The 15,470-nt window shown below is 39.1% G+C and overlaps 1 protein-coding gene across 1 annotated transcript in view; it reads left to right on the top strand.

Annotated features, from left to right (window-relative positions):
- tpcn2 (two pore segment channel 2) overlaps positions 1 to 15,470 on the top strand; it is a 41,731-nt gene that overhangs the window by 14,136 nt on the left and 12,125 nt on the right. Inside the window, exons 5-16 of the mRNA XM_037697661.1 lie at positions 630 to 746; positions 5,741 to 5,847; positions 8,676 to 8,748; positions 8,978 to 9,077; positions 9,172 to 9,237; positions 9,339 to 9,403; positions 11,833 to 11,927; positions 12,003 to 12,084; positions 13,500 to 13,589; positions 13,688 to 13,807; positions 13,889 to 13,948; positions 14,115 to 14,243. Coding sequence (XP_037553589.1) covers positions 630 to 746; positions 5,741 to 5,847; positions 8,676 to 8,748; positions 8,978 to 9,077; positions 9,172 to 9,237; positions 9,339 to 9,403; positions 11,833 to 11,927; positions 12,003 to 12,084; positions 13,500 to 13,589; positions 13,688 to 13,807; positions 13,889 to 13,948; positions 14,115 to 14,243 — 1,104 coding nt within the window. The remainder of the gene's footprint in view (positions 1 to 629; positions 747 to 5,740; positions 5,848 to 8,675; positions 8,749 to 8,977; positions 9,078 to 9,171; positions 9,238 to 9,338; positions 9,404 to 11,832; positions 11,928 to 12,002; positions 12,085 to 13,499; positions 13,590 to 13,687; positions 13,808 to 13,888; positions 13,949 to 14,114; positions 14,244 to 15,470) is intronic.

The raw sequence follows: 15,470 nt of genomic DNA, 5'->3' as shown, positions 1-15,470 counted from the left end.
ACTCAGTCCCACAAGCAGCACACACATAGTGGACCAACCAGTTTGACGGTGATAAGATGGTTTCTGGGGCCTGCCCTCTCCCCCGTCGACTCCTCTGAGGCAGCTGTAGCCAAAGTGGTTCAAAACATCAAAGTTCATGCTCAATAATCCAGGTACAAAATCCAGCAAAGTTCAGTCAGGTCATCTAGACAGTTTTTTTGTTTGTTTTGTTTTTAGATGTTTCATCCTTCATCCAAAGGACTTCATCAGGGGTGCTTGTGTGTTCATCAGGTTGCTTGTGTGACTGAGTTTGTTGTGGCTCCTTGAACTGATGAAGTCCTTTGGATGAAGGACAAAACAAAACACACACACACACAAAAAGAAACCGTTCAGATGACCTAAATTAATTTTGTTGGATTTTTTTTACCTGGATTATTGAGCACGAACTTTGATGTTTTATGAACTGTTTTCATTTTTACCTGCGCAGGACAATGACGTGTATTTTACTAATCCCAGCACATTTATATTTTTGAAATGTTGATTAAAGTGCACTGCCCTTTTCAATGAATACATTAAATTAAATGTCTAAAGCAACTGTCAGACAGAGTTTGTCATTTGTCCAAGAAACCATCACTGCTTTGTGTTTTCAGAGCTACTTAATTGGCTGGGAGGAATTCAGGAAAAGCAAATGGCTCATCAGCTTCACGGTGGTCATTTCTGTCTCCGTCATCGATTGGATGTTGTCTGTCAGCATGCTGTGTCACGAGGTAAGGCTCAGGCTTCTCTATGTCCCTGGACGTTTCACAACACATGACTTATTTCCAACAAAAAAATAAAAACCCATTATTTTAGCTGTATTACATAACTGCAGCCTACTTTATCTCAGCCACATCTTTATTATTGTGAGACAAAGAACCTGCAAGCAGCTGGAGTTTCTCAGAAAGAGCTCTCAGAGCTCACACAGTCGACTTCTTCACAAAGAAAGATCTGCACCTTCAACAAAAATGTGTCCCTGCTCCGGTGCAGTTTGCCCACATTTTAATGAGGTAATACTGTATGTAAACATTTAGAGAAAAACTTTGTCAAGTTTATTCAAATAACTGCCATGGCAAAACTATTGGATTCTCAAAAGAGAAAATGTAAAAAGAACGAAAGACGCACTGTTTGCAGCTCACAGTTTAGATCTAAGACCTGGTGGAGATTACATCTCAGGTGAAGAAACAAAGGAAGTGGAGCAATTTCCTGCACTCTTGTCTTCACAGAAAGACTGCAGGCTTGTTAGTAAAAGTATACAGTAGTCCCTTGTTTATCACGGGGTTTAGGGAACCACGCCCCCCCCCCGTGATTAATTTTTTTCATTCAACTTTTATTTATACAGGTTAAACCCATTGAGCCTCTGGAACTCATTTACAAGAGAGAAGTGAAAAACCGTGACGTAGGGATACTGTAGTCCAAGTTTCACTCCCAATCTCCCTCCTTCTGTGTAAATAAACAATTTAAATTTAAATACTGTAATATTTTAAATAAACAATTTAAAATATTACAGTATTTAAATTTAAATTGTAGAGAAGAGAAGCGCAGCAGGACATCAAAGGGTTACGCAGCAGCATCACGGAGCAGAAATGTACTTCTTGATCAATTACACTGAAACAACTGAACATAGAAGTTCTAAATACTTAAAAAATTACTTTTAACACTTTTATATTTGGTGATTATGAAGATTTTACGATATGACATACTTTGAATTTTAAGTTGGAAGACAAAAGTCGATCCGTGCGGGTCGACAGCAAAGAGTTAACCCTTCACGAAGCTGCTGCAGCTGGAGGAGAAATGTGGGCGTGGCAGAGAGCTGCAGGTGGCAGAGAGAGGAGATCATGACAGGCTGCAGAGGGAGCTTCTTCTTGCACCTGGGGGCTGCACACAGGTGCAACAGGTGCTAAATCATTTAAAATAATTTATTTTAAATAAACAATCCGTGCCGCTTATGCGGCTCATCCATCAATCAGCCAATTGTGTGTCATGTCCACTCTTACTTTGAAAAACCATGAAAGAGCGAGTCTGCGAATGTCGAACCGTGGAGTAGCGAGGGACTACTGTAATTCATCGCTTCTTCCTGTGATCAGTATCAGACTTTGTTGCATTTATGAAAACATTGTCTAAAAAGTGTGTAAAGTCCTTGTATTGGATTATGTCAAAATAAGATAATGCAGTGATGATCAATAAAATCCCAAAATGCCTCGTGCTGATTTGTAAATTAAATCTTAAACTCAATCATCTCTCAGCGATCAAAGCGCAATTAGGGCGTGTAAATGATGCACAAAAAACAGAGCCTAAACGTGACACTGCACATTCTTAGTAAACATCGTCATGTCAAAGAGGAGAGGGCGTTGCTTCTACCCCATCAGATTTTAGATATTTTAAATAAACAATAATTCAGACCCTCCTTTATCACATACATACTGAGTTTCTGATGAGTATTATATGTGGCATTAGCAGGAAATTTTAGTTTAATGAGGCAATGATTTAGCTGAATCACAGTCTGAGTTAAACACCATAAAGAAATTACTCATTATTTTACACACACAAACCAGCAGGTTGGGGACACTGTGTGACATAATCTGCTGTTTAGGTTGAACCCACATGCAGGCTGATGACAAGGTAAAGCAAGCAAATTATATTATTTTACAAAACTAAACTATAAACGCTGACGGGGCAGCCAAAAACTTACTTTAGAGAGACAGTATGGGAGCAGAACATGTGGCCTAAAGAGGACAATACCCGGACAAAGGAGGAACGACAAGACACTGACTTTATACAGAACACTGATGAGACAGAATGAGAAACACCTGGGGTGATAACAATTACCTGTTTTAAACAAAATAACACAGATGACATTAAAATAAACAGTCGTATAAAAGCATATCAATGAAAAGTAAATAAAAGAAGTGATATAAAACAAAATAAAAACATGCTACATTATAAAACGGAGTAAAATACTAAAAACAGGAACATGTCTGTATTGATTTTTGCATTGACATTGTGTCAGCAAAAGACTCTTTGACCCTTAACTTGTGCACTTTCACCTTCAGTTCCCTCCTTGAACTCAATACATTTCATGTACGATCCGTGGCCTGGAACTACAGTTATCTGAAATTAGTTTGTTGAATTGACCACAAAGTTCAAATATGACAAAACAACACAATTCAGAAACCTTTGGTTCAGACTTGTTACTGAAACTGCAGCGTTTCTCCAAAAATACACTAATAATTGTTCTACAATCACTGTTAATAACTTATATGAGCATATGGCAGCCTTTATGTGGCTCTCTCCTCCACAATCTGCACCCCATCACCACCACACACACTTTATAATCTAGAAGAATAATCCTTTAAGGCACGGATATTACATCACATTGTGGACATGTCTGATATACGTATGTTAGACACATGTTAGAAGTAAGCTGCTCATATGTTAGAAAATAAGTTGCCTACGTCACAATTGCCCAGCTGGTTTCTGACACATGTCAACTTATGAGACTTAACACACGTTACTCATAACGTGTGTGAACCTGTAACTTACTGGAACTCCGTCTTGTCAAAGCTCCAAAAATTCCCGGTTGAAACCTGTGCCTTCGTCTAAAACGTTGTTTTTTCTCTGCAAAAATAAGCTGAGAACTTGTTTACTGATTTTTATTTAAAGCTTTGCGTGACAAATGCTATGCTAAAGAGTTCAAACCACACCGAGCAGCCACCATTTTGAGAACCGAAAAACAGGAAAGAGAGACAGCCCATGTCACGTCAAGGGGCCTCCCTCCCATTTTTCTTAAAGAGACACTCTGCTCGCTCCCTCACTATCCATCCTTCGGTTCAGTCTTATACTGCCGTCCAGTGGTCAAAAAAGGTATTACACACAAAAAATAACCAACATTTCTTCTTAAATTTGACAATAATTACTAATTATTGTCACATTTCAAACAGTATTATTGTTTATTGCAATAATTTCTGAAACAATTAATCGCCCAGCAAAATTTGTTATCGTGACAGACCTAGGCATTGAGTGATTTTGCGAGTTACATGTTGGCCTAAAGTTTGATTTATGCTTTATAACATGTTGACAAATGTTTTACAATGTCACAAGTGTGTGACAAAAACTACATTATGATCTTAAAGGCTTTGCAAGAACTCATTCTGTGCACAACCAGAACTGTTTTTTTGCAGGGTATGCATCAAGTGTTGTGTGATTGGTCAGAACTTTGTGGGTGTATCTATGTGGAAAGGTGGGTGAACTACGGTTACACTGTGGTTTCCACAGCTCCGTTGAGGAGCAGCTGGCTGAGGCTGTTAGAAAATACAGCCATCTTTAAAACTTCCAACAAAAATTATAAAGATAGTCAAATAAATTGTGGAAGGAGATAACACTTTTTTTTAATTATTGTTCTTATGTTTTGAAAATGTAAAAATTATAAAACAGATCACACATCTTTTGGGCTTTGAAAGAGACATCCTGGTGTTTGTGTTGAGCTTAATACAACTTTTGCTGTTTCCTTCTGTTCATACTGCAGCCTCACTACTTTTAGTACAGATCAGATGGGTGGGTCAATCACAAACACTTCTACTAGCTTAATATTAGGCTCGTAGTACAAAAGCAACTCTGGTATGTATATTTTTAACATTCTATTCAGACAAATCCTTTTGGATTCTGGCAGTTTTATGGGGGTGGGGTCCAAACTTTCTTTATAAAGGCCATATCTGGCCCACAGGTCACTCGTTGAGTAAAAACTAATAGAGTTACTCATTGTTTGGTGACTTCAGGCGTAGTTTACTATCAGTCCATCCAGGATTTTAGAACCATGTTTCTGTGGTTGTTGTGGCCTGAAGTGTCTCATTTTGCAGCACCTTTTTCAAAAAGTTACTATCATATTTGAGATGTTTTCAAGCCTTCCATTTACAGTACAACAATTTATTCAGGAAAACTAGCTTCAGGTGTTTCATGCTCATCCTAATTTTTATAAAATCACATAAACAAAAGAGTAAAATATAGTAGTACTATAAAACATAAAAATAATAAATTTAATAGTCATCGAATGCATCAAAACTGGTGAAGTTTCTCTAAATCATTAACTTTTGTGCAGTCTCATCAGTTTTTTCCTCTGCAGCAGTGCAAATAAGACTTTTTTTGTTATTATTTATCTCACACTTGCTGACGATGAGCCACTCAGACAAGCACACCTCTTTACATTTAAACTTATGTTTCTTTAACACTTTTCATAAACGTGCATTTTGATCCACCAGTTTTTTCAGAACATGCAGCTTATGTGAATGCACCAGCCTCTGTCAGTCTCTGGGTATTTACTGTCTGTAGTCACTTTTCCTCCGCTCTGACATGGTTTGTGGTAGAAAAGTGCTTATTAAGCAACTATTTTTGTCTGTTTTACAACAATGTTTGCGCAAGATTAAAACTGTTTTCTACCATTTCTATGTACAAAAAAAGAAAGAAAAGGAAACTTACATGTAGGGATTTTAGTAATAATATCTGATGACAAATTTGATCTTCTGTCATGGACATGTTTTTGTCCTGCAGGCTCAAATTCCAGGAATTGAAAATAAATGTGGAAATAAAGTGATTTATTAATTTTGCAGAAAAGTTGCACATTTGTGTAACAGTTTTTGTGAATTTGCATTCACTGATGGGTCTGTACTATGCACACTGAAAAAGACCTACATTTTATTTTGAAAATCTTGTCTGTTTCATCATTAATCAGAAACTGAGGGTGCGGCGGCTTCTGAGGCCGTTCTTCCTGCTGCAGAACTCCTCGTTGATGAAGAAGACACTGAAGTGCATCAAGAGGACTCTGCCTGAGATCGCCAGGTACATGATTCATTTACGATGCCATGCTAGTATTTTTACAAACCACAACTACAGAACCACAAAAAATACTCATTCATTGTGTGCAACAGGGAATCTGAGGTTATTAGATGAACTGAAACATCTGTGTCTGTCACAGCTGGAAATCTATCTCTGACGTTATTTCACTACTTAAATAAAAATGTGTCTGATATTTAATTGGCTTTTCCATTGATAAGTTCAACTCCACTCAGCTCTCATCTTATCGATTCTTCTCGGGTGTAGGTGATTTGCCACAGTGACTGGTTTCCCTGCTCTGTGAGTGGGATCGTCAATTCAAAGTGGGCAGTATCGTAACAGGTCATTGGGTTCGAGCCACTCCACCAGTTGTGGCCTTAATCGCACCATAACCAGACTTACATTTCTTTAGTTTTCAGCTTATATGTCTGGGTGTAGCCACGCTGCACCATCATATCTCTCTGTAAATGTGCTCATTTCTTGGGGCTCCATCTGTCAACACAATCAGAGAGGAATTGAGGTTCAGATGTAGTTTGCAGTTTTGCTTTTTGTTATTCAGTGATGTACGTAGCTCCGCTGGCCAATCAGCAGCTGCTGTCTGCTTATGTCAAAACTGTCACCATGGAGCAGTCTGCTTGGAACTTCTAACAAGGTGGTCCCATACACCAGGCTGAGTGAGGGTGGGTACAGGCAGTGGGCAGGTCCTTAACTGGTGCGGTGTGGTGCAGAACCAACTTAGAGTAGTATTTATCCTGTCTCTCTCAAAGAGCTCTTTCAGTTCTGTCATTCAGTTTCCTGCTTCCTCTAAATGTGGCCACACATTTGTTGATGTGTAACGTCTGCAGCATCAACCTCTTTCAAAAACATTTAGCACTTCCAAATGACTGAAGGTTAAACAGAACAGTGTAAAGATTCCTAAATGTATTTAATTCTCTAGAATATAAATAATTGTTACCAACTGGGTTCTTCATTGTGGACAATTATCACCAGTAATGTTTGACATGATCAGTGTCAGTGGGATGGTGTGGGGCTTTGTTAAAGGATGACTCAGCAGCTTTAATACAAATTAAATGAGTGAAGTTGCATTTTTTGAGAAAATGCAGTGTGCATGCTTAATGTTGCTAAAATTAGCAAAACAGTAAGTGAGAACTAAAATCAGCAAAGTCGTAAAAAAAGCGAATGTTAGCAAAACTGTAACTTAAAGTTATATTCTGCAAAACAGTTTCTAAAAACTAAAATGATCAAAACGTAAAATATAAATTAGAGAAACCATAGCTAAAAGCTGAAATTAGGAAGACAGTACCTTAAAGCTGAAATTAACAAGACAGTAGCTAAAAACTGAAATTAGGAAGACAGTACCTTAAAGCTGAAATTAACAAGACAGTAGCTAAAAACTGAAATTAGGAAGACAGTACCTTAAAGCTGAAATTAACAAGACAGTAGCTAAAAGCTGAAATTAGGAAGACAGTACCTTAAAGCTGAAATTAACAAGACTGTAGCTTAAAGCTGAAATTAAGAAGATATTAGCTTAAAGCTGAAATTAGCAAGAAAGTAGCTAAAAGCTGAAATTAAGAAGATAGTAGCTTAAAGCTGAATTTAACAAGACCGTATCTTAAAGCTGAAATTAACAAGACGGTAGCTAAAAGCTGAAATTAAGAAGATATTAGCTTAAAGCTGAAATTAGCAAGACAGTAGCTAAAAGATCAAATTAGCAAGACAATAGCTAAAAGATGAAATTAGCAAGACAATAGCTAAAAGCTGAAATTAGCAAGACAGTAGCTTAAAGCTGAAATTAAGAAGATAGTAGCTTAAAGCTGAAATTAAGAAGATAGCAGCTTAAAGTGAAATTAACAAGACAGTAGCTAAAAGCTGAAATTAAGAAGATATTAGCTTAAAGCTGAAATTAGCAAGAAAGTAGCTAAAATATTAAATTAGCAAGACAGTAGCTAAAAGATGAAATTAGCAAGACAATAGCTAAAAGCTGAAACTAGCAAGACAGTAGCTTAAAACTGAAATTAACAAGACAGTAGCTTAAAGCTGAAATTAGCAAGACAGTAGCTAAAAGCTGAAATTAACAAGATAGTAGCTTAAAGCTGAAATTAACAAGACAGTATGCTGGTGAAGATTCTCAGTCATCCAGGACATGATGAATTCAAAAAGCGTTCAATATAAAAACAACTGGACTTTTTTTTGTAACAGAAGACGCATGATGTATTGAATGCTTTTTGAATTCAACAAGACAGTAGCTTAAAGCTGAAATTAACAAGACAGTAACTTAAAGCTGAAATTAGCAAGACAGTAGCTAAAAGCTGAAATTAACAAGATAGTAGCTTAAAGCTGAAATTAGCAAGACAGTAGCTAAAAGCTGAAACTAGCAAGACAGTAGCTTAAAACTGAAATTGGCAAGACAGTAGCAAAAGGCTGAAATCAGCAAGACAGTAGCTACAAGGCAGTAGCTAAAAGATGAAATTAGCAAGACAGTAGCTAAAAGTTGAAATTACTACTATTACTACTAGGATTATTTGTATAATGACATTAAATAATTAAATAAGTATAAAAGTTATAAATACAACAATGTCATAGTGCATTATTCCTTACTGAGCTGAATGTTTTGATATCTGAATATCAAATTATATTTCCTTATTTCATACTAGAATATGAATATAGTGAATAAATATTGAATCGCTGGTCAGAAAGACCTTTTTTAAAAAAAATACTGATCATGAGTTTGACACAGTAGATTACAGGTAAACAAAAGAGGAGCCAACTTGGATGTTTTTGAGCTTGTTCCAGCTCCAGTCTTGGTCTATCTGTATGTTTTCCTGTCGTTGCAGTGTTATACTGTTGCTGGCTTTGCACCTCTGCCTCTTCACCATGATCGGCATGCTGCTGTTTGCTAAAACTGAAGTGAGTTCGTGTCTTTGTGATCACACACATGTATTTGTGGACACGCCATAGACTGCAGCTGTAACTCGGGCAAGCTTAGAAAAACATCAGTCAACTCAGAGTTTGAAGATAAAGACTGTAGATAAAGATAAATATACTGTAGATTGTGGAAAACCTGCTTGGCAAGTCCGTTGTTTTGAAGCTTGTTGGAGAACATAATACCACCTGAACAATGTTTGCTTCTGTTCAGGATCCCAAGAAAAATGGGGAGTGGGAGTTACATTTCAGGGACATGCCCAGTTCCCTGACCTCTCTGCTGGTGCTGCTAACCACAGCGAACAACCCCGACGGTACACAATCAATCAAATGATGAAGAAGCCATGCTCCTGGCCGTTATCGATCTGTAATTGTCATGAAACTGACTTACTGTGTTCTTCATCCCAGTGATGATCCCTGCCTATTCACTCAACAGAATCTACGCCATTTTCTTTGTCACCTTCAGTGTCATTGGTAAGCAGGTATTTTTCCAACAGCTGTGCAGATGTGTATTTTATCTGACAAAGACTATGAATGTACTGAAGTTAGTTGTCCTGTTTTTTTCTTCTTGACAGGAACCTACTGTCTGATGAACCTACTGACCGCCATCATCTATAACCAGTTCAGGGGATACTTACTGGTGAGTCTCTCACGCTATATGAAATGTGGCTGTCAGTATTTATCCAAAGAGTTATGAGTCAGTTGTGTCGGTCTGAAGACCAGTAAGCACTGGTTGAATAAATACCCTGTGCATCACACATCAGTAACATGTCTGGGTATGGGAGGAAGGATATTTGACTGAAATGTTAAAGTGGCCCAATCCTGGAACAATGGAAACTTTTTCTGATTGTTCTGAAGCTCTAGCAGTGCATTGCTTTTAATATTTATACATTTGTTGGTAGTTTTAGTTCTATTAAACTAACAGCAGTTATACAGGGCTGTTCCCAGATAGAAATGTGGGTGTGTTGATGTAACCATGATGTGTTGAAACAAGCTCGGGCTGTGGAAAGTAGTTAGAGGGAGATGTCTGAAAATCACTCTATACGCCCATCACTGGATGATGATTTGTAATTTTGTGTTTTTAAGTTCTAAAATAAAATCATTGATCTGTGTTTACATGCAAAGGAAAAACATCTACCCCGGTACATGAACGAAATGCTCTCTAAAACTGATCTACCAGTGAGTCTGTCCGTCCCAAACAACTCAAACCCTGGGAGAGTCGTGTCAAGACACTTTATCTCTGCTGCGTCACATTGTGTTGGGATGAATTTGTATATGACTCAGTGTGTCACAGCTAACCCACAGTACCAGGAATGGTACAACTCTTACTGTACATTTGCCAAAACAGTGATAAGCATTACTGAACCTTTTGTATTTGGATTAAAAGCTCCCTCAGTGACTACACAGCCATGAACACGCTGCAGCTCTTTGAGACACGTGTTTGTCCAGCCGCAGTACAAACTCACAGTATGTCAGGCTTCTCTGGTCATAGACACGTGACATTATCATGACGAGTTTCAGAGACTTGTTGGCTGATGAGTTGTTTTACACCCTCCGTGACTTTCAGATAGATCTTATAAAGTCTTCAAAACACTTGCACAGTATACAGTGTACTTTTACTAAGATCATGTACACACAGTGTTTCCCCTAATTTACTTGCATGGTGCTCATATCTTCTGTAATTTTAGTCGACATGGGGGGTGGTTGTGGGGGGTAGACGGAGACATGTCCGTGTTGCGCTGTGCGTACCAACAGTTTTTGAGCTGGGGTGGGGGGGGTATTAGTGGGTGGAGACAGCTCAGCGTGAGTGAAGGGGAGCTCTACCCACTAGCTTTATAGCTAGCGCATCTGTATTGCACGCTGCTAGCTTAGCGCTACGTCAGTGCTGGCAGTCGTCGGTGGGGGGGGGGGTGTCGGTAGGCAGGGCGCTCGGTTCTGTTGACAGGGCGGGGTGCCCTGCTTGTATAATGGTAGGGGAAACAATGAAAACCTTTGAGAAGTGGCCTGTATGCAGGAAAAAACTTGAATATGTGGTATTGTGGGGGAGGGTGTAACCTCTAGGTACAGAAGAAAAAAATCAGTCAAAATATTTATTTCTGCTTTAAGCTCTGCCTTAAATACGCGGCGAGTACCTCTCTTGCGAAGTCTGATGATGTGGAAGAACATGAGGAGAAAGAGGAAGTTCCACTCCAGCAGCTCCTGTCAGTCGGCCACTCAGGGGCTTGGACATTCCAAACAGTTCACAAGATAGATGACTAAGAACAGGTGTATACTGTAAACTTTGAATATATGCAAGATACTTAAAACAACATTTTTCTCAAGAGTTTTTGCCTTCTTCACTGTAAACGTTGCAGACAACCAAAATTTTGGGCGGACTACCAGATTTTGTCAAGAGGTTGTCCGCTGGACAAACTGGAACATTTCCTCATGTCTACCCCTGCGTTGAGTTGAACCAGTTGGCGTTTTCTGTTTACTGTCCTGATATGAACTTCTGCTGTGAATTGACATTTTATAAGTTAATGTAATTTAATCATTATTTCATTTATTTTCCACACTTTGCTTTTTCAGATGAAGTTGTGTTGCTTTACTTATATTTGGAATGAAAGCTCTTCTGAAAAGAAAGATTGAGAAGCTTGATTGTTTTTGCTCTGAGTCACACTATTGAGTTAAAAAAAAACAGCTGCTGCTTGAGACAAAAGGAACACAGTTTTGGGAAACACCACGGATTGTTAAAGGACCTAACATGCAGATGAATCAGGACTGCCATCTACTGGGGTTGGACAGGATCAGAGTTCAAGAAACTGAAAATTTAAATCACAGGAAATAACATTTTGATAATATTGAATTGATCAGTATTAGTATAAAAACAGACTTAAGATGTATTACAGCTGCAGTAACTTTTTCTGGACTTCATGAAGAATAGAAATCATTAAAAAAAACATGTTTTGGTTCAAACATATTTTAGCTGAAGAAGATTAAAACATTCTAATCTGAATTAATTCACATCTAAAACATCCATAACCCAGTTTGGTATATAAAGACACTCAGCTGTGCATGTTTCTTGTACAGATGTCAATGCAGACATCCATCATCAGGAGGCGGCTGGGGGTTCGAGCAGCTTTCCAAGTCCTCAGCTGTCAGTGTGGACATGCAGAAGATGCTCAGTAAGAACAAACCCACACACACATTTAAATCTTCATCCTCCCCCTCCACACACTCTGTATTTCTTCCTCTTTCAGAGAGCTTGTGAGTGTTGATGCTGTGCTGGAAGTGATGACCAAAGTCAAGATGAAGAGCTACTATAAAACAGCTATCAATACGGTTAGAGCTAACACACAAACAGAACAAATAATATCTTACCTGTTGTAGATAAGTCTTTAAATAGCCTCTGCTTGGAGAAATATTGTTTATGTCCAACAGGACTGCGAGTTAGATAGTCTGAATGCAACCAAAACCAAAGAATTGCTGCCAAATTAAAACAGCAGTTCACAAATTTTTATAATGGATCATGCAACTATTTTATAGACGTTTACGCCACCATCAGCTTCTCAATCCATAGACGTCTGTGGTTCTCTGCATGTAACTGCAGCATAGATTAACACCTTCAGTGCAACACACAGTTGGAATTCAAAACGTCCGGCACAGCCTGGGGTCAGTTAATACCAGCAGGACATTCTTGTTTCTGCTAAAGTACCCGTTTAATGTTCAGCTGACGAAGACGTTGCAGAGATAGGTGCCAGCTCCCAAAAAGGAAATGCAGGAAATGAAAATGAATAGATGGTTTGCACAAATCACTGTTAAATTTAGAAGGCTGGACATCAAAGTTCGTGCTCAATAATCCAGGTAAAAAAATCCAACAAATTTAAATCAGATCCTCTGGATGGTTTCTTTTTGTTGAGACTTTTCATCTTTCATCCAAAGGACTTTATCAGTCCAAAGAGCCACAACAAACTCAGTCCCACAAGCAGCACACTCACATAGTGGACCAACCAGTTTGATGGTGATAAGATGGTTTCTGGGGCCCACCCTCTCCCCCGTCAACTCCTCTGAGGCAGCCATAGCCAAAGTGGTTCAAAACATCAAAGTTCATGCTCAATAATCCAGATAAAAAATCCAGCAAAGTTAAGTCAAGTCTGTTGTGGCTCCTTGGACTGATTAAGTCCTTTGGATGAAGGACGAAATGTCTCAACAACAAAAAAATAGAAACTGTCTAGATGACCTGACTGAACTTTGTTGGATTTTCTATCTGGATTATTGAGCATGCACTTTGATGTTTTGAACCACTTTGACTATGGCTGCCTCAGAGGAGTCGATGGGGGAGAGGGCGGACCCCAGAAACCGTCTTATCACCATCAAACTGATTGGTCCACTATGTGAGTGCTGCTTGTAGGACTGAGTTTGTTTTGGCTCCTCGGACTGACAAAGTCCTTTGGATGAAAGATGAAAATTCTCAACAAAAAGAAACCATCCAGATGACTTGACTGAACTTTGTTGGTTTATTTAAGAGTCTTAAAAGTTTTATGACAACCCTCACCCTCAGTGTTTCCCCTTGTCCTGCATTTAATTCATGTAAGAGCCAAAATGTGACTATTATTCAACACCGGGTCCTTATTTTTCAGTTAACTTTACCCAGAAAGCATCAAAATGTTTTTTTGTGCCATATATGTGCAAACACACAACTCTGTGACAAACTTCATCTTTATGTAATGCTCTCTGCTGCATTTCGTCCCTGTCAGGCGGTGCGGCGGTACGCAGACGTGGGCTCCATGGATCGGCTGCAGTTCAAGGAGATTTTTGATGAACTGGATAAGGATTGCATCAAAGAGGTAGAACAGTGCCTGCTGGCCCTCACGCCGATCTCCACCCAGCTGAACATGTTTTCTTTGACTGTAGTTTTGTGTGTCTGTTTGTGCGTTTGCTTCAGCACCCTCCTCTGCCTCAGTACACATCGCCGGCCCTTCAGAGGCTGCAGGCGGTCTTCAGTCACTACTATCTCACTGTACTTGGTAACGCAGTGGCACTGGCCAACGTCATGTGCATTTGTGTAAGTCTCACACGCAGAGGCATGTACAAACATGCTAACCAAGGCGAGCAGCCCCTGTGATGCAACCTTACTGTGTTCCAGACTATCCTGGTCCTGAATTCTGAAAAGTCGACAGCAGAGAGAGACAACAACGTCTTGGAGGTGAAGACATGCACGACGTGTTACACAGTGGTCCACCATCCTTAGAAGACAATTTTCTAAGAATGTTTATTGAATTTTGGCAGTTTTATTCGATAAAATCCTAAAAATCAAATGGATTTAATGAATTTGATGAATATCTGTTTCTCTTGCATTGTTCCACTGCCAGGTCACCAACTTGTGCTTCATCCTCTACTACTTGTTTGAAATGTCTGTGAAGATCTTTGCCTTTGGTTGGAGAGGCTACCTGTCATACAGGAACAACATCTTTGATGGTTTTCTCACCATTCTCTTACTGGTAAGATGGCTCAAACTACACATTTTTGTTATTCTGGGGGGAAATTAGCTCTGCTTCAGTGCACCTAATGAAGGAAGCACAGTGCTTGAGTCACAAGTGTCTGAGCACTGAAACAATGCTCAAAATCTTTAAAAAATTAAACAAAAAACTAACAGGGGAGATTTTTTTTATTTCACCATACTCAAGACCTCAAAACAATTTGTTGTCACCATGACAATAACCATCCATCAATCTATTATTAGGCAGACAGGTCGATGAACTGACAGACAGGGAGTTCAATGATTTCAGGAAAAAAATCAAGAAATGAAAGTTTAGAAAACTTGGAACAAGTAAGACTTTTTTCAAAAGATAGACAGAAGAAAGCCTCTTGTTTTAAATCAATATGTTAGTGGGACTAAAGGTAGAACAAACCACACGATGTCCTGTGGATGTTTCAGGGTGAGATGTTTGTCCGTTTCATCAACGGGACTAAAATACTGTGGTAGAACCTTAACAAGAGTAATGCTGATGAAGTGAAGGAACTTTGTAAAGAAAAATGGGCTAAACCTCCCTCATAAAATCTTTGAGTCTGAGTAGGTTGTTGAGAAGAGGATTTATAGCTGCTGAAGGTGGATCTACAAGCTGCTGGATGTTGGTGTTGGCAGCAGCTTGAGGAGGGAGGTCCAGACATCTCTTTCCACAGCCACCTCTTCCAGCTCTTCTGGGAGGACTCCAAGACATTTTTGGACCAGCCGAAAGCCGTAGTCTCTCCAGCGTTTCCTGGGTTTTCCCCAGGGTTTCCTTTTAGGTGGACATGCCTAGAAAACCTCTTTAGGGAGGCACCCAGGAAGCATTCTTACCAGATGCTGGAACCACCTCAACTGGCTCCTCTCGATGGGGAGTCTCTCCCAGATAACTGAACTTCTCACCCTATCTCTAAGGGAGAGTCCAGCTACCCTGTGGAGGAAACTCATTTCTACTATTTCATTGTTTTTTGGATCACTCACTACCCAGAGTTGGTGGCCATAGGTGAGAGTAGGAATGTAGACTGACCGGTAAACGAAGATCTTGATTTTTAGAATCTAGTTAAAACACTAAACTGAGGAACAGCTTCTACCCTGAGGCTGTTAGACTCATGAATCTCTAACCAGGATAATCACTGTGAAAAATTACATCATGTTGCTGCTGATCTGTTTTATGTTGCTGCTGATCTGTTTTATGTTGCTGCTGATCTGTTTCATGTTGCTG

Source organism: Nematolebias whitei, chromosome 2 (assembly GCF_014905685.2).
Source record: "Nematolebias whitei isolate Nwh7 chromosome 2, NemWhi1, whole genome shotgun sequence".
In the NCBI taxonomy this organism is placed as follows: Eukaryota; Metazoa; Chordata; class Actinopteri; order Cyprinodontiformes; family Rivulidae; genus Nematolebias; species Nematolebias whitei.
The sequence above is the reverse complement of the archived record's forward strand: the minus strand, read 5'-3'. Positions and strand labels throughout refer to the sequence as shown.